The sequence below is a fragment of the Micromys minutus genome, assembly GCF_963924665.1.
Source record: "Micromys minutus genome assembly, chromosome: 17".
Taxonomy (NCBI): Eukaryota; Metazoa; Chordata; class Mammalia; order Rodentia; family Muridae; genus Micromys; species Micromys minutus.
The window spans coordinates 2,281,287-2,301,608 of record NC_137952.1 but is presented as its reverse complement, the minus strand read 5'-3'; the positions used below and the strand labels follow the sequence as shown (position 1 = coordinate 2,301,608).

Genomic DNA, 20,322 nt, shown 5'->3' with positions numbered 1-20,322 from the left:
TATACAAATGTATACAGAAAAATGCAAGCCAAAATAAAAACTACATTATTCTTCAGAGGTTTTATTATTATTATTACTTTAAAAAGCTGCATATTTATTTTGCTTTCTGACTCTGTGCTTGTGCCTTCAACACTTTCACCACGATTTTCTGCTCCTCGATAAGGAAAGCCCGCTTGATCCTGTCACGGACACACTTGGCACACATGGAACCACCATAGGCCCTGCTGACGCGCTTCTTAATCTTAGACAACGTCGTAAGGACTCTGGGTCTCACAGCACGAACACCTCGCAGTCTGCCCAGGCACACACCATAAGCAGACATAGGAGCATTCCCAACCTTCTGGGTAGACAGCCTAGCTTTGTTAGAGGCTATGTTGTAGGAAACTCTACGGCCGTATGTTTAATACTGGACCATTCTGAATGCCTCTAAGCACTGTCCCCAGAAGAGGAAAAGGAAAGGGCTCTTCAGAGTTTTTTGTACTTAACGTCTTCTCACAACAACAATGTAATATTAAGTTAAACTATTAGTCATGTGAATATGATCATTCAGATTTTAGTTACTAACGTGAAAGGAAAACTTCTGGCCAAAGTCTAGTCTTTTGACAAGGAAAAGCAAACAAGTAGCATTAGAAATGGTTATAAAATAAACTTGAGATTATAGTCTGATGAACAACAGCGAGGGTTCTGATTGGAATGCTGTCAGTGAGGCAGCATTCACATGTGACAGCTGCTCCTCTTTTAAACATTACCCTGACCTATTCTATCAAGGCCGTGTTTTTATAGTTAAGCAAATACAAAAACAGCCAGACTGCATTTCAGCTTAAGGTCTTTCTGAAGCCACATAGAGAGCTACCTAGTAAGTTCAGTGTTAGGGTTTTCTCAGCTGATGAAGGCAGTTACAGTTCTCTAAGTGTAGTCAGTTAAGGACTAACAAGTTACAGAATCAGCCAAACTATGGTGGTTTGAATAAGAATGGCCCCCACTAGCTCATAGACTTAAATGCTTAGTTACCAGGTAATTGAACTCTTTGAAAGGATTAGAAGGATAAGGAGGTATGATCTTACTGGAAAAAGTGTGTCATGGGGCAGGGGCAGGCTTTGAAATTTCAAAAGCCCATGCTAGACTTAGTCTCTCTTTCTCTCCTCGCTTTCTCTCGTTCGCTATCATAGTGTGTGGGTGTGTATGTCTCTCTCTCCCTCCCTCGATCCCTCTCTCACTCCACCCCATCTCTGTCTGTAAATCAGAGGTACCTCTTTGCTACTACTCCGCACCATGCTCCCTGACATGAGGATAATGGACCAAGGCTCGGGAACTGTAAGCAACCCCCCAATTAAATGCTTTCCTTGGTCACGGTGTCTCTTCACAGCAATAGAACAGTGACTAAGACACAAAGTTAGTTATCACAAACAGATTTTCTTAAATGTAATTTTTCCGTGATTGCCCATTTCTCTGAAATGCAGCCCTGAGTTCCCCACCCCCCATCTACTAATCATTTTTAACTTCTCTGTCAGCTACATCAAACTCAGCAAAAGTGACTCACTCACTAACATGCTTCCGTCTAAAGAGCCCAGTCACATACCAACAATCCTGTTTACATTTCCCTTACAGATTCCTCTCTGCCTCTGCGTCCTATCACCTCCCAGTTTTACTCTGGCTCCTCCTAATCTAAAATACCTCCTGTCTGTGGAGACAAGATTGGAAAGCATTAAAGAGAAAAGAATCAAAAAACAGTGGTTCACCCAGCGTAGAAGATTATCTCATCTGTGATTCTCAAAAATGTATTTCTCCCTTCAGTGAAATGAAAAACACAATCAGAAATCTGCAGGGGAAAAAAATGGTCGTTGCTATTGTTTAGACAACAACAGAAAACTCAAAGTTACCAAAAACCGTTTTATCAACTCTTCAGTAAGGTTTCAGTGGCACAGAACTGTCAACTAATTCACAGGTATACATGCTCCTTATTCCAAAACAGAAACTGTTCTTTACACAGGAGAGGGCGAGAGAGGGAAGAAGGCACTGGGAGGTCCTCAGACTACCACAGACCTCACAGAACTCACAGCACCAGCACCATCAACTGTCACACTCCACCTGGTGGCAGGAACTGCCTCAGTTGATAAAGTGGCAGCCACTCTGCAAAAAGTAACAGCAGCACTTTCCTTATACAAAATACAAGATGTTCCTCTCTTGCCCTACATGGAGTAAGTCTAGGAATTCCCATCAAAGAGTTTTCAAATATCAGGTCAGCATCTGATAAAGATTAGCATAAAGGTCTGACAACACTCAGAACTGGAGGCCTACGTAGAGAGCTACCCATAAGTTAAGTGTCAGCTCAAACTTTCACAGCAGGGAAGAGGACACTGCATATAAGAAGATGTGCAGGGCTCCACATCAAATGCTCCCACTAACTTTCTCTGCCCCTTCCCTATGGGTAAACTGCAGTTTAATTAGCACAGTTAACAGCAGCCTGCCATATTGCTTTTAGGGATCTGTCAGTAGCATATACTCATGGGAGACTCTAGAAAACCGATTTCAACCAAAAGTAAAAATAGATAAACAGCTCAAGAAAAATTAAGCCGAGTCTGGCTACCCACACTTATTTTCACACGTGAAAAAATACAAAACAACAAACAAAAAAGCCCCAGCAGCCGTCTTAGAAACCTCAGGCACACATGTCTTTAGAACACATGTTAAAACATGCCCCGCCTTCCTACCTGTTTCTCACTCAAAGCTGTGATTTTGGCTTGGAGTTCATGAAGCTGTTTCTTTAAGTCAGCATTCTGATTGGAAAGAAAAAATATCTGTGAGAGAGACATTCATTTGTTAACATAATAGTATCGGGAAGATGGTGCACACTGCATTACAGGCAATGAAACAACCTTTAACTATCACGTTTTGCATGCATTAAATTATAAGCATAACATCAACCCATAAAACAAAACGGGGGCAGTTTCCTCATAACTGTTTTGAATTACAGGAAGTTCTATACTTTCTCATTTTGCACTCTAATAGTGCTTCTCTCCTAAAATATTGTTAATCTTTACAGAAAGTATCAGTTGACAGAAAACCTAAGGCTCCACTAATCAGACAAAAACAGGAAAATGGAGGTTAAAGTGTGCATACCCTGCTGCTTTGAGGCATTATCAGCAAAGATAAGAGGCTTTTCTCTACTGTCCTCTCTCTTATTTAGAAAAGTACGTTTGTTATTTTAACCTAGATTTGGGGAGCTGTCAGCGCTGTAACTGTCTTAACAGCACGTCATTCATATCAGCATGCTGAGGTTCTAGGAATCGAAAGCACTACTATTTTAGAAGAAATACACTGAGTGCATTTGCCTTTTCTGGGGGTGGGAGTGGGGGTAAAAGTTTCACATGTTTAACATGACAGAAAATCTGCACGTCACCCCAGTGACAGTATCATACACTGTCCCTCCATTTCTTGGCCTGGTTTGTCAGGGCTGGGGAATTTATTTGACTTTACAGACAGACGTGTATCCCACTATTTAATGGGTGCCAAGACACTACTGAAAAATCGCAATCACTGGAGGGCAAGGTAACTTAGTGGGGGAGATTTCACTATAAAAGAATAAAATGTTCAAGTCAAAACTCCTACAAAAGTGAATTTAACAGTTTATGTGTTGTTATATATGTCTGAAACCCTCTTTAAGGGTTGGTTCCTTTAAAGATTAAAACTTTCAAAGCCAGGTGTGGTGGTGCATTCATATAACCTCAGCATTGAGTCGGAGGGAGGAGAGTTAGGAAGCCAACGCCTTCCTGGATACTTATGAAATTCCAAGCTATTCTGGAACAAATACAAATTTCAAACATTTAAAAATTATTCTAAACTTTTTACTGTGAATGTTGTAAATCTAGTACTCAGGTGTCCTACATATAAACTGCACACAATTAAAAATTATTTGGGGGCATTTCAGTAAGTTTAAGACTTTAAAAGCCTGGTAAACTCTAATTCTGATAATGTGAATTAAATCTATACCAGGTTTGGAGGCAAATGCCTATAATCTTAGCATTTGGGAGGTCAAGCCAGGAGGACAGTCTGGAGCCAGTCTAGAGTCTCAATAGTGTTCTAGAGAAAGAGATTCACGCTCTATTCCTTTTGTTTGTTTCTTTGGCTTTTACAGATACAGAAATTAACAACGGTAACAAGGCTGAACTGCAGCGAGCTCACTCTACAACTGGACGATCTTTAAACCCGTAAGACATGAGTGTAGACATACATATTGTCTGGGATGAACGTGTGTTTTCAATTTAACTGACATCTGCACTTTATTTTTATCCTTAACATTTGTCATTTTCAATTGTTTTACATTAAAAATTAAGTTCATAACAACAGGATTTTTTTTTTTACCTGTGGATCCTGCTTCATTTGAGCAACCAGTTTCTGGTAATAAAGAGAGAAAAAGAACTGTCAGTCTCACATAATAACTCCTATGGCTACTTAGGCTTCTTTACACACACACACACACACACACACACACACACACACACACAATATCACCAAGAAATAACCAAAAGTTTTGGTGATGTTTATAAAAGGCTAATGATGCACTCTTTATAACAGAAGAATCAATTATCTCTTTATATCTGAAATGAAAAAGTATCTGCTTTATCAATGTGGAGGAGGACAGTGGCTTCTGCAATTTAAATAAGCAGGATGTAGGTTGGGCACCGTGCTGCATGCCTTTAATCCCAGCACACAGGAAGCAGGCAGCTCTTGGTGTGTTTGAGACCAGCGAGATCTATCTAATTAGTTCTAAGACAGCTAGAGCTACATACATAGTGAAGCCCTGTCTCAAACACCAGACCAGGTCTGGAAGGAGCTACACCATATAAAACAGGGCTGTTTGTATACAGCAAAGTACAGGTTTGGCAGGTCTATTAGTTTGGATCTTACAATAGAAGGAGCCTCTTGTTTAGTGACTTTGTTCCATCAGTTCATCTTATGGACTCTGTATCAGAGACACACACAGTGCAGACATATATGTAGACAAAGCACTCATACACATCAAATAAATAACTGAATAAATAAATGTCATCTAACTTAACCAACTGTAACAACAACAACAAAAATCCTAAGAGTAACAAGAGGAATTTGAAAGATAAAATAATATGAGAAGGCTGAGGGTACCTAGGATTAGCTTTTCTCCAAGTGAATTTTTCATATAATAATAGAAACAGCTGTCACATTCTTTGGGTGACAAAATACTTTTAAAATGTTGTTATAAAATAAAATCTAAAATACACAACAAACTCATCTACTTTAAGCCAAGCTCTTATAATTTGAGGTGTGGTAATATGGATTAATATACAAACAATATGACTTGCTAAAGGCCCCAAACCACTATTGTAGAGTCCTCATTTTTAGTTTAGTTGTCCAATTACATTTTTATTTATTTGTATGTCTATGTACACATGTGCTGGTGCATATGTGGACATCAGAAGACCACTGTCAGATGTCGTTCTCCTCTCATCATGTATGTCCGGGAATTATATCAGGGCTCTGGGCTTGGAAGCAGGGCCTCTGTCCACTCAGCCATCTTGCCAACCTTTTTTAGTTGTCACGAAGTCAGGTAACAGACCCTGCTGTTATTGTAACTCTCTTTAAAAGCAATGAACCCCAACCTAACTTTGCTGCCGTAGATCTGCTGAGATACACACACTGGACTAATTTTAAGACAAATGAACAGGTTGTAATAGCCCAAGAAATGCTTGGTGAATAATATGACATTTATTCTAACTAGACAAAAGTCTTTCTTCCTGGTACTAACATACATTCTGGATAGCTGAGTAAGTCCATGGCTGAGAAGACTAGCCCTTCAGTAGCCTCATGTAGATCTGTAGTAAAGCATCATCTATATCCTTACAAATCTAGCCACATTTATTTTAAAAGCTGATTTGGGATGGCAAGATAGCAGAGTGGGTAAAGACTATTTCCAACCTCAACTCGCAACCTTAGCTTTATCCCTAGAAGAGAACTCGTGGGAGCAGACAGTCGACTCCACAGAGCTGCCCTCTGACCCCTACAGCTGTGACATCAACTTTCACACACGTACAATGAATAAGTGTAGTAATACACAAAAAATGAACAATAGTCTGGCTGTCCTTTTTAATTTGGCTACCACAGAACTATTATCTGCAAAGTTGTTTGGGGATTAAAAGGGGCGTCTTCCATGTCACTGGTTTTCTTTCGATTGCTATTTAATTACTAAATGCAAGTTCTTAGCCGACGTGTGTGTGCTTGGTATCATGTTCATGTCTGTCCCACACGCACACTCTTGCCACGCTCAGATGTCAGACATGAGGGTCAGGTCCCCTACAACTGTTGGTACAGACGACTATGAACCACCATGTGGATGCTCAAACCATGTTGGAATCAAACCTGGGTCCTCTGCAAAAGCAATATGTGTTCTTAACCTCTGGGTGATGATACAGTTCATGGCTCTAGAATTTAAGATCCACATCTACAGGAAATAAATAAATGTTTTTCTATGTATAGACAGCTAAGCTACATTTCATACAAATAAGACAGGATGAGGAGCTCACTAGACCATCCATTTCCCAAGTGACTTTAAACGGGAATTGAGTTATCAAAGTTACTTTCCAATGAATGACTGTTGTAATTTTTCATAATCTATATTCTGTCAAAGATAAGAAAACAACAGCCATATCACCAAATCCAGATGACCACCTGTTAATAAGAAAAGCCTTATGAAACTGAGCCATGCCCATTTGCTTATACCCTGTCTGTGGCTGACCTGCCTGCTCAGTAACACAGCAGAGCAGCCACACGGATCATAAGCGACCCACAGTCTTAATGTTTTACCATCTGGCCCTTTACAGAAAAGTTTGTTAACTTTTGTTTGCTTTATACTAGTCTCATTCCATATGTAGTTAATCCTCTAAGACTCTCACTCTCTCTCTCTCTCTCTCTCTCTCTCTCTCTCTCTCTCTCTCTCTCACACACACACACACACACACACACACTCACACACAAAAATCAACCAAATGGAGGTGCATTCCATTCCCCACCCCATAGTCATTATAACTTAAGTATTTATTGACCATAAACAATATACATACTGGTGCATCTGCCCACACATGCATAAAAAACCAAACTCCAAACAGCAACACTAGGCAACTTTTTAATACAATTTCTACCTTAGAGACTTGACTTTTACCTAATTTAATTCCCTAACTAGAAATGTATCAAAAGGTAACTTTTGTTTTAACATTTAGTTCAAAGTCCATCCTTGCCTTGGTTTCCCTTCAGTATCCAAGACCCGTGCTTTGGCATCATTTCTGGCCTCCCTGAATGTATCATGTTCAAGAATTCCATACATTAGCATCCCACAGCCAATCAGAACAGCACCGGTTTTCAGAATACAGACCACCATTTGGATTTACTGCTACTTTTTTTCCATCCCCAAAATTAGGAAAATAAGGACTAAGGAGATGGCTCAGTCAATAAAGTGCTGCATCCTAAGTCTAGATCCCTGATACTCATGAAGAAGACAGGTGTGTAGTGACACACCTGTAATTCTAGAATGGAGACACAGAAATAGGAGGATCCTAGGATGTCAGAGCTCGGCAAGTCTAGATATCAGTGAGCTTGAGGTTCTGTGAGAGACTCTGTCTCAAAAAATAAGTTATACAGTGATAGAGAAAGATATCCAGGATCTACCTGTGTCCTGTGAAGGGGTATTCGTATGTGTACACACACACACACACACACACACACACACACACACACAAAGGTAAAGAGAAACAACTCTACAAAGTTGTCTACTGTCCCCACACATGCACCATGGCATGCATACCCACAAGCAATCATACATGCAGACACACACACACACACTCATGCACACGCACTAATAGCTTAAACTGTATTAATCAGCATGCAAATTGCACAAGTATGATAATTACAGATGAATCTGAGGCTGTCATCTGGGGGCTGAAGAAATGGCTCAGCAGTTAAGATTATTGGCTGCTCCTGCAGAGGCCCCAGGCTTGAATCCTACCACCCACATCAGGTGGCTCATAAGTGCCTTTAAGTCAGTTTCATGGATCTGACACTGTCCTAAGATCTAGTAGAGCTGCATGCACACATGTAGCACAGATTTAGGTGCACACTATGCGTACATAAAATAAAAAATATTTAACTAGATATTCAATTTAAAAGACTATAACTTTATATTTAAATAGCTAAATATATAAACAGACTGACAGCTAATATTCAGAATGTTTACAACAGCTAGAATACATGTCCCATGAATCAACAAGTATAGTTTATTATTTTATTATTTTTATTTACAGTGTGTATGTGAGAGAGAGAGAGAGAGACAGAGAGACAGAGACAGAGACAAAGCAAGCAAGAGAGCACATGTAGTGGTCAGAAACAATTTCCAGGACTCAGTTTTGCTTTGATCTGTAGATCCTAGGAACCAAACTCATACTGTAAACCTTGGCAGTAAGCACCTTTACCCACTAAGCCACCTCGTTAACCACCTTATTATAAATTTTAACTGGACTTTAAAATATCAGAGTGGGTTCTCTGCTCCTTCCTGGTCCAAAGACAACCTCATCTTCTAGTACGGTGCCAGCCTCATCTCATAAACAAGATGGTGAAGTTCAGTGTGAATGGATTTGGCTGTATTGGGTACATGGTTACCAGGGCTGCCTTCTGCTCTGTATCTGTGAGGATTGTTGCCATCAGTGACCCCTTCATTGACTTCAACTACATGATCTACATGTTCCAGTGTGACTCTACCCATGGTAAATTCAATGGTACAGTCAAGGCTGAGAATTGGAAGCTTGCCATCAACGGGAAGTCCATCAGCATCTTCAAGGAACAAAATCCCACTAACATCAAATAGGGTGATGCTGGTGCTGAGTCTACTGGCGTCTTCACCACCATGGAGAAGGCCCACTTGAAGGGTGGGGCCAAAAGGGTCATCATCTCTACCACTTCAGCTGATGCTCCATGTTTGTGATGGGTTTGAACCATGAGAAATATGACAACTCCCTCAAGATTTTCAGCAATGCATCCTGCACCACCAACTGCTTAGCAGCCCGGGCTTGGCATTGTGGAAAGGCTCATGACCACAGTCTATGCCATCACTGCCACTCAGAAGACTGTGGATGGCCCCTCTGGAAAGCTGTGCTGTGATGGACGTGAGGCGGCCCAGAACATCATCCCTGCATCCATTGGTGCTGCCAGGGCTGTGGGCAAGGTCATCCCAGAGCTGAAGAAGAAGCTCATTGGCATGGCCTTCCATGTTCTTACCCCCAGTGTGTCTGTTGTGGTTATGACATGCTGCCTGGAGAAGCCTGCCAAGTATGATGACATCAAGGAGGTGGTGAAGCAGGCATCCAAGGGCCCACTAAAAGGCATCCGGGGCTACACTGAAAACCAGGTTGTCTCCTGTGACTTCAACAGAAACTCCCACTCTTCCACCTTTGATGCTGGAGCTGACATTGTTCTCAATGACCACTTTGTGAAGCTCATTTCCTGGTGTGACAATGAATACGGCCACAGCAACAGCATGATGGAACCCATGGCCTACATGGCCTCCAGGGAGTAAGAAACCACCCACCTACTCCAGCAAGGACGCTGAGAAGAAGACAGAGGCCCTCCATTGTTGAGGAGTCTCTGTCCCAACACTGAGCCTCTTTCTCACAATTTCCATCCCAGACCCCCATAATAACAGGAGGGGCCTAGGGAGCCCTCCCTACTCTCTTGAATACATCAGTAAAGTTCACTGCACCCCCCCAAAATAATAATAAAATAAAACATCATAGTGAAAGCTAAATTTTAATAATTTTTACATTTATCTTCCAAATTATAAAATAATATTTTAAAAGTTAAATTACAAAAAATTTATTCAATAAATATTTATTTGGAACATGTATCTTATGAGGAATTAAAAGAAAATAAACTGCACTGTAAATTTTAATAGAACAATAGAAATCACATATACCACCATAAAATTAACTTTGATTCACAAAGATTTCAAATTGATACTGTATTCCAAAAACCCACTGGATATACCAACTTTAAACAACTATGAATTTAAGTTGTGTTACTTGTCATTGTCCTGAGCTTGATTCAATATTCCTTTATGTTAAAATATTTCCATCCAGGGATTGGTGAGATGACTCAGTGGTTAACAACCTGGCTTGCTTTCCCAATGTACCCAGGTTCAATTCCCCAAACCCACATATAACCCACCGTACTCCAGGTCCTGAGAACCTAATGTCCCTCTCAGGCCTCCACAGACACCAGGCACACATGTGCTGCACATGCATGTCACACACACTGCTACTGAGCACAGTGTCCACACGGTCCAAAGCAGCAGCAGGGACTTCCAAACAAAGAATTCCATGTGGAAAACACCACACACACACACACATACACACACACAGTACAACTTTTAATTCACTCTAATTCTGGGGCAATAGGCAAACACAGCAATTCAGAAATCCAAATGTGTGCACACACACACATGAAAAAAACAAGAGAAACTACTATACCTAAAAACACATTTAAAAAGTAATGTGTATGTGGTGGCTCAAAGTTATAAAACCCAGAACTTAGAAGGTTGAAACAGGAAGACTAAAGATTGTTTGAGGTAAGAGCCTAAAACTAAAGTCTATTCTAACTGGAAATGCAGCTCAGTGGTAAAGCACTGACTGATACGTGTCACACAGGTCAGTGCCTTTCCTTCCATGTTACAGGACCACATCACATGGTCAAAAGTAGCCAACTCATCACTTATTACTTTTAAATACCAAGGATTGTATACACGTTTGTTTATTTATGTGCTTTAAGTCTAATACCCAGCTGACGTCAAGAAAATGAAACAGTGATAGTCTGTTTATGCGATAAATGTTAACGATTTAGTTATTTATGGGTAGTTTTCTGTCTTAATTATAATTAGGTGTTTATTTTTACATATTTTCATATTAATATATACAAATTAAATCATATTAAGTGTTTTTATATTATTACACTTTAGAAACTATTGTATGAAATGATTATAAAATGTATATATACATTTATAATTGTACACTTCAACGGCTTGTTTACTTTTACCTGAGGTAAAATGTAAGGACTAGAACATTTTAAATATTGATGACGGCCCAGACTTTCTTTACCAAAAACTGAAATCATCAAAAAAATAAATAAAAGAGAGCAAGGAGGCACAGAGAAGAGTAAGGGACCAGCACGGGTGCTGGCGTGAGTCACCTTGTTCTTACCGTGGTCGAGTGAGGAAAGGCAGCCCTGGGGAACAGAGGCATGAGGACCAACACAAGCTCAAATCAGTGTAGAGTTCAGGGCCAACCTGAGGCCCCATCAGAAGAGCAAAAGTAAATAAAAAACAGAATATGCAAAGAATGTATCTTGTGTACACAAGGCCTTTAAACTGGCCAGAAATAGAGCAAAAAAAGAATTATTTTTTCCAAATACCTTTAAGATATGAAAACACATTTCCTGTCCTCTTTTTCTGGAAAAGATATCAGGATTATCTTATTAAAGTTCTTAAAGGCAGCGTATGAGTACAGCTGTGGAGCAGTGACTCTGGGCAAAGGCCATGGTCATTAGCTACGTCTTAGACTGAACACAAGACTTGACCAAAACGCAGAGCAAGGCCTTCATTTGTAACGCGGTGTGTATGCGTCAACCACACCACATACCTGGTGAACCTGGATTTCCACTTTAAGAGCCTCCTGTAGAGTCTGCAGCTCCATCCTCTGCCTTCCCCACACTCTATGTCTGCTAATTCTACAGTGTCTTCAGCCTCCGTTTAAAATTACAAGCTCCTCTTGTTGCTGCAGCTGTAGAGATCATAAAAATTTAGAATTATTGTGTTGGAAACGAAGAAAAATTCCGTCAAAATAATTAAATTAGAAATATTATATTTTGTAACACACAAATTAAGTATCCCCAGAGGACTTTTAAAAAACAATTTAGTACCAAAACTTTCTGGGTTTTCTTCTTTTGGGCATTCCTCTATAAAACACTTCAAATAACTAAGAAAAGGAATACAACAGCAACAGTGGTGGAGGAAACACACGAGCACCCACTGTGTGCTCAGCACTGAGGACAGGGGCTGAAGAACCACATCCGCCCAGATGAGAACTAGCAGGGGAGACTGGCATCATCCGGAGCACTCAGACACAAAACATGTTACGCATTTTAAAATCAGGATGGACTGGGAGTTCCCAGGCTCCCACACACCACATGTGTATGTATGTAGAGATGTCAAAAGACTGAATCTATGGCTGTAAATGGGACACCCGGTCTCACTTCCTGTCCTACACCAGCACTACTACAGCTCAATGAAATGGCTAATTTTTCTTTAAATTTTCTTTCTTAAATGTGACCATGATTTGGGGTTATCTATTAAAGCAAAGGCATTTTTTTGTCTGAATAAATTTAAACTTTATTAAAAATCTATTTTCTTCCTTATACCTATAAAAGCTGTAGCTAGCACTGTCTTTTGACACTGAGGAAGGAAAACTAGTGCCTGACTACAAGACTCACAACCACCAGGCTTTCAGCATCCACTGGACAGTCCTCATCAGCCTGAGGGCCTCCCGGCCCTCTGAGACTCAGTGCAGATCCTGACAGAAGCGTTAGCTAAAGAATATATTCTTAGGACCTCTAGTCTTCATTCTACTCAATCTCTCTGCACTTAAAACACCAATGACCATCTCTACTCTAGGGTTTACACACTTGTTATGTAAAATCAGGCTATTATGGCCTAAAAAAGCCTGAAGTCTCAAAGTTACCTCTCTAGAAGCTGACCAAGATTTATTGGTAATCATAAAAATTCATATAGACAGAATATTTAGGGGAAATAATTTTTAAAAGAAGACATGAATTTCAGCCACTTACTATCCTGAAAACTGTTTGGAATTATAATGAATACCAGAATCATTAGTAACTCACGTACAGCAGGACTTCTATGGTCAGGAACATTTACAACTGCTAATCTGAAAACTATAACAACCACTTCAATTTTAAATGCAAAAGTAATCTCCCTTCTCAAACTCTTAATTTATACATGAAAGTTCTGTTATACAGAGTCTCCCTGGGTGACCCAGACTTGCCTTGAACCTCCTATAGAGCCCAGCCTGGTCTTGAACTCACAATCCTCCTTCCTTGGCCTCCTGAGTACGAGGATTATAAATGTAATCTATCATATCCAGTTTATACTATAGTTTTAAAAACCATGTAGTCTTAATTTTTGCAAAGTCCTATCAGAAAATATGTCTAAAAAGATTTCCTAAAATTCTTTGTATGTGAAAGATAATCCTGCTGCAAGAGCATGTTCAAAAACAGAAAGGCCTATTTTATTGCACTGTTGATGACACATCTCAGTAGAACTCAGCTGAACTCTAACTCTGGAAACACGCAGGTCACAGACATGGAGGACTTACGATACCCGCCACAGCAGATTAACACTGTTCATACAGTCAAGGCTTTCACACGTTAATTAACAAAGATGTAAAGAAAACCAACTCTTACAAGACAATACAAGATAAGAATGATCAACAGGAAGTATGAATTCAATCAAAGTACTTGGCACACATGAATGAGAATTCCTTTATTAAATAGTATTAACATGAATATACTAATAAGAACCTTACTGGCTGACTGACCAATGACTTTGGGGCACCAGTCTGTACTAACAACAGAAACATACATTTAAGAAGGTAGGTTTTGCCTGTAATGCTCAAGATGTGTAATAAAAAACTCTAAGCTACCTAGGGTGGATCTGATGACACTTCATAATCTGCTAAACGCCACTTGTAGGTGAAGGACTAAGAGCTACCGACCTCCTCCTTTGGGGAGTATCAGTATTCTCACTTTCTCATAGACAATGCAATCTCCTTTCAACTGAGAAAAATGAGAATAAAGCATCAGGAACTCTTATAACATGAAAGAAAAAAAACCCACAAAACAAAATAAAACAAAACAAACAACCTCAATAGAAAAAGTAGATGGGTATGGTGACACACTCCTGTGATCCCAGCACTCTGGAGGTAGAGACGCAAAGCCGAGGCTCTCTGAGCTATGCGGTGACTTTGAGTCCAGCCTAGGCTACAGCATATCTTGTCTCACAGAAAGAAAAAAGAGGGAGGGGAAGAGAGGGAAGAGTGTAGTGAGGAAGAGTCAAAGAGTAAAAACAAGGTTTTAACTTGAAGACTCAAATGTCAAAGTGTGCCTCGTATCACAAGCCTGCCAGTCAAGCTAACGAGGGGCTGACAGCTTGTGCTCCCACATCAGGTTGTTGTCCTCTTATTAGAGATATACAAAGGCATTTAAATGCCGATCATGTGTTTTGTTTCATATAAAAAAGACCATGACTGGTAACAGAGACTTATGAGGACTAGAAGATGATTCTGAAGCCCTTCATCAGGAAGGTCTCTTTCAGACAATTGTTTTAAGAGACTAGTCTATTATAAGTTAAAATACATAAGATATAATTTTCAAGCACAAGCCACACATATTGGAGCCTTTAAAATGCACGGGAATCTTAGTGTATATAGCATTATGTAAACACTATTTGGAGATAGTCTGCAACTTCACAAGACAGCATTACTTTAATTTTTTTTTTTTTAAATAACGTTTGTTTACTGGGAGGGGGTATACATGACAGAAAGTGTGTGTTGTTAAGTGGACAATGTGGAGATACTGTTTCTTTAACCATATGGGTTCTGGGGATCAAGCAGGTCCTCAGACATGATGCCAAGGGCCTTTACCTGCAGAACCATTCGTTAGCCTCCAAAAGGTATAAGAGATAATTTATTATATTTGTCCAATTCTAATAATGTGTGTGTGTGTGTGTGTGTGTGTGTGTGTGTGTGTGTAAAAAACAAATCAGTTACTGAAAGGTGACTGTAAACAAATTCACAGACAGTAACAGACACTTTCTATCCAACAATTCTGCATACCTCCATCACTGAGGGCATCCTGCCTAGCACAACATGCCCACCTTCTGCCTTCAAAGCTGTATACACTAAAGCACCAGGTAACCTAATAGCCTCTCAAGCTACAAAGCAACACAAAACAGAAAACAGCCAGATAGCAGGTTACATGCTATCATAACATTTGGGAGTTTAAGGCACAAGGATCAGGAGTTCAATCTTAAGCTACTCAGAAAGTTCACAGCCAAAATGGACTCTAAGAGGCATTGTCTCAAGACACACACACACACACACACACACACACATGCATGCACATGCACTAAAAACCCAACAAAACAATAATCAGATTTCACCCCAAAAAGGGCAGCTACATGGTGAAGAAAGACCATTTACTGCCTCCTCCGGAACAAAACAAAACAAAGTCATTAATTCATTGTTTTCTGGGAAAGGGGGCTCATGTCACCTGCAGCAGGACTGTAACAAGAGTTGAATTAAGAGAAGGTTTCAGAAAAGAGCTTTTTGTGAACCATCAAGTTTTGCGATATTGACAACACTTCTCCAAGCTTTACCTTTGAATAAAACTTAAATTCTCCGGCTGGTGACTGGGATCGGTGGTTGGGTCAGGACCCCAGGTTGATTCCCAGCACCACATGGAGGCTCATCCCTTCCTCACATACAACACTCATACACCCAAATAAAAATAATTTAAAAATAAAAATGAGACCCAAAAAACTTCTCAAATTTTCTAACAGTGCTCTTATTGCTCTGTTCAGTCTTGCATGAAGCTGTACAAGTTCTGGACTCGCAGGGAAGCGCCAAACCCCTTCTACTGCTAAGACATACTTTGCTACAAAATTGACACGACTGCTTTTTCTAGCCAAATCTGACAGGTCAACAAGACTTACTTTCACAAGCTCATGACATGGTGTGCTCCCAAACCGTCCCTAAAAAGATTCTGTGTTCTCTACGCAAACATCTCTCTGTCTGACTGACATTCACAGACAATATTGTTTGAGAAGTTTACTATTTTAAATAGGAAAAAGCATATACAAATCTACATATCCCTTTTATCTTGCCCTGCTTTCAAAATTGAAATATTAGGCTTCAATTTTTTATATATTTAATATGCAGTGAGATAAAATAATATCTTTGATGATTAACCAATAGTGCTAAAAATTACTATGAATGCTAAAAATGAAAGGGCCTTTTAGTAGCATTTGCTGAAAGTTTTAAGTACTATTAACATGAATCAAAATGATATTAAAAACCCTATTATTCCACAAATTTCAACATATTCTGACTTATTTTCAGAGCACTGTTTTGTTTTTTTTTTTTGTTTGTTTTGTTTTTTTGTTTTTTTGGTGACACTCCTTACATCAACAGAAAATGTCCCTCATCGAACTTGATAACCCTGACATTAAGGATACCTCTTCTAGCACTCTGACCAGGCTGCTTACTCAAGTCCAGGTATGAAGCTATTGACAGAACCAGCTAGTTACTGTTGCTTACTATTAATAAATGATGTTTCTTATCTGTTAAATTATCTGTTTGTCTGGGCTTACTGGGAAGAGAATGGGTCATTTATTTTTCTAAAGAGCTCTCAGCACTGGGCCAAGGCGGGGAATCCCTCAACACTCTCCTCAGAGGCTGTGCCTTTTCCCTACCATCAGGCTCATCCCTAGGGACACAGGCTGCCTGCACACACCCATTCTTCTGTGTCCTATCTTTCTGCAGGGAAAGGAAGCATGCTTATTAAAACCCCAACGTCACCCAACAAGGGGAACACTGAAGTAAAATTCAGAGTTTAAGGCTGGAGAGTGGTACACAAAAGCATAGTGATGAGTTGTCTGAGACTACAACTGGCTGCCACATGTTCTGAAAGGTCACTGAATGATTTGGGGATGAAGGGCTGTTCAGGTGAGCCTGGCCAGAAGCTTAGAACAAATACAGACCACAGAGACAGTGACACAGGAACATGCCCTAGTATAACCAATCAATATCATACTTAGCAGAAACAAAGTCATGGGAGATAAGAGTTCAGATCAATATAAAGAAGGACTAAGGATTAGAGCTGTACAAAAAAGGAATGGGTTACCTTATGAGGTAGTGGGCTCCCTGTCATTAGAAGTATTCAAGAATGCTGCATATCATATCCCCATCTTGGAGATTCACAATGCACATTAGCATATTAAAGGTTCTGAGAAGTCCTGCAGTAAAGAAACCTGTTTAACTTTGTTTAATGCAGCATTTCCCAAATTATTTGACCACAGAACCCATTTCCCACCCCAGTCCCGATCTGTTTCGGTGGAATCAGAATTTCTCAAAACATACTCATTTCAGAAAACAACAGCCTATATGTTTTAAAACATAGTATTCAATGTGCACCCGACTAGGTAACAACCAGTCAGATGTGTAGAAATTTCTACGCACAGGTCGATTCCATGATTCTATAAGACCATAAGGTAAAGAACCGTGATTATTACTTTACAAGGTTCCATGAGAGAAAGGCAATAGAATTAAATGGTAGTAAAATCTAAGGTTCTTTGGTTCAAGAGTCTTTCTCTAAACTCAGAGAACACTAGAAGGACCACAGAACCAAAACTCTGCTGGGCATCATGGTGGTGCATGCCTTTAATCTCAGCACTCAGTCAGTGGATCTCTGCGTATCCAAGGCTAGCCTAGACTCTCTAAAAAACAAAACTCAAACCAAAAGTGTGTTCTATCTGTTCTACCCACTAAGCTTATTACTATCTGAGTGATAGGACTTTTTTATGCAGCCTTACACTGGAAAAAATGCACTCAATTGCAGGTTGAATTTTTTTTTCATAGCACATGCAATAGAAACAAAGTTATTATCTGCCAGGTGCTTAATGTGCCAGGTCACACAGAGCAGTTCAGAGTCTTGAACTAAGACGTCCGAGATCTTAGTGAGTACAATAAATTGTAAGCTGTTTAAAAGTTTATGAAAGGAGTTATCAAGAAAAATGTTTGCTTCTCTACTTTTAAAACTTATACCAAACAACACACACTAAAAAATGTAATCTCAGACTTGAAGCCAATCTAACATCAAGCATAAAGATACAGACTCCAAGAGGCTCCAACTTCAAGGTGAAGGTTGCACAGCTGCAGTCCCCTGGCCAGTCCAGACACAGGGCGGCACAGGGATGCAGGCGAAAATGGAAACCTAACCTCAACTTGTCTTTCCTGACTCTGAATTCTCAGGCCTAACTACTCGATTATTGGCAACAGGGCCTTCAAATTTTAATGGGTTATCAATTCAGAAGCATGCCAGTCTAGTGCAGTTATCAGAAATACAAACACATTTCAGATGCAGCTCTGTGAAGCTAAACATTTACTTTTGGTACAAACTTCAAAGCCTTGTTTTGAAGAAGGAAGCTTTTTTAGGACATTTAAAAAAATCATCTACAAAATCACTTAATATTTGATTGAGTCCAGCTAAAATCATGCATGCTATGCTAGCTTTGTAAAAATACTTACCAATTCTGGAGAAGCTGGCTCTCCTTCAGCTCTCTAGTCCCCTGCAACAGAAGGAAAACCCAGTTAAACTACAAACAAATGCACGATGCCATCAAAGGCTAAAGACTCAAAGATTTCTGATGACAAAAAAGGGAAAAAAAAAACCCAAAACTAAACACATCCCAATCTCCAAATTTTAAAACCCAACAGCAAACAAGGAAGAAATGAGTGGTTTTTATAGCAAAGAAGGAACTCAAGAGGAATTAAACCTCTGCTCTAGCACAGCATTTCAAGACCAGGAAAAGTGAGTACAGAGGCCCTTGAACAACAAGGAGGGCATGGCCAGGGGCACAGGCAGCCTGAGTCTACAATCAGAGCATAAACTTTGGTTCCTCAAACCCTAACTACCATCGCTGAGTTGTCAACAGGAAGTCTCACCCAGGAAACTGACAGTTGTCAACTGATAGTGCGTGTTTCACAGAACACACACAAATCGGTGAAAAGTGAGCGATAACCACAGGTGACCCTCCCGAGTGGAGCCCAGCACACTGCCTGCCTATTTTGCTACAGATGCTTACACGCCCAAACTCAGGACCACATTTGGAAAACTGAGCAGTGTCACCAGCTGTATGAGCTTGTGAGCTGACACTTGTGCTAGTGTGCACTGCGCTGGGCTGTCGTGAAGCATGTGCACTTGTGTTCTCAGTGTAGACTAGAGAGGACCCATGAGTACTTCATCCAAACGGCTCCACTGCCACCGCCTTACAGCACAGCATAAGCAGCTAGTCCTTAGCTTGTTCCACTTAAAAGGTCTTTCTGTAATAAATCTTGAAATAGATTTACCTCATGCAAGGTTTTAATTCACAATATTATGTAATATATAAAATAACCATGTATTAAAATAAGTATAAATAAATAATATAATCAAAATTTTAATCAAATTTTCATCTATCTTCTTAAATTTATATTGCTGTTTGGGACTGTGAGCCACAAACACATAACGACCCTTCTATGCCACATTTATAATCAGTGATAAAGCTGGAAAGAAAGAACACAGTTTTGGGACCCTCGCCCAGTATGAGAGAACTGAAATTAAAATTTTAGTTCTTTGAGCACTGACCTGTCTAAACTCCACACAACCAACATTTAAGTCTACTGACCTATGCTACTCCAATAGTGTCTTATTTCCTTGGGGTTATTTCAAAGATCCTGTCTCTGAGAGGAGAAACGTGTTAACCATGTATAGTCATATTACGCATAAACGAGAGTTATTTAAACAGTTCCTGATTCATGCAGTCTACATTTATTTCCAAAAGAAATTAACTTGGCTATTCTCCTCCTCTCCACCCTCTTCCTTCTTCCTTTCCTTCCTTCTTGTTTGTTTTGTTTTTGTTTAAGACAAAGTCTCTCTACATATTCCTAACTGTCCTGAAATTCACTTTGTAAAACAGGCTGAAAGCCAGAGATCTGCCCGCCTCTGCCTCCTGAGTGCTGGGATTAAAGGTGTGCACCACCATGCCAGGTTCCTTCTTGTCTGAACTCCAGTTCTTTTCAAAGTTCTCAGGAGTCCATCTAAATAGCTATTTTAATCATCAAGATTAGAGTGGATTCCCAACCACAAGAAAAGTCATGCAATAAATCTGTAAAATAATCCAGTTACTACAAACTAAGTAGACTCTGTGTGTCCTCCCAAGGAGGAGGAGCTTTGAGTTGCAGCTGACCCCTACCAACTGGATTTAGGACCAACAGGTGCAATTGAACAGAAACAAGTTTCCTGTCTGCAGATGTACCCAGTCTCTTCAGGCTGTTCTTCAAGCATACCCCACATTCAGAATAGTCTTAACAGCACACTGCAAAGGTGCGTTGAGGCTGTCCTCGGAGATGAGTGTTCTGCTGG

The 20,322-nt window shown here is 40.0% G+C and overlaps 1 protein-coding gene across 4 annotated transcripts in view; it reads right to left on the bottom strand.

Annotated features, from left to right (window-relative positions):
* The window catches only part of PHF21A (PHD finger protein 21A), a 164,426-nt gene that overhangs the window by 120,455 nt on the left and 23,649 nt on the right, over positions 1 to 20,322 (bottom strand). For 3 of the 4 annotated variants that reach the window (XM_080930786.1, XM_080930789.1, XM_080930788.1), the window contains exons 1-5: positions 18,447 to 18,473; positions 17,044 to 17,155; positions 11,709 to 11,849; positions 4,363 to 4,395; positions 2,712 to 2,777 (exon numbers count right to left, since the gene is read on the bottom strand). In XM_080930786.1, the coding sequence (XP_080786912.1) occupies positions 2,712 to 2,777; positions 4,363 to 4,395; positions 11,709 to 11,762 (153 nt within the window). In that variant the 5' untranslated portion in view covers positions 11,763 to 11,849; positions 17,044 to 17,155; positions 18,447 to 18,473. Of the gene's footprint in view, positions 1 to 2,711; positions 2,778 to 4,362; positions 4,396 to 11,708; positions 11,850 to 17,043; positions 17,156 to 18,446; positions 18,488 to 20,322 lie in introns of those variants that run through there. The other variant, XM_080930787.1, reaches the window with a different exon arrangement.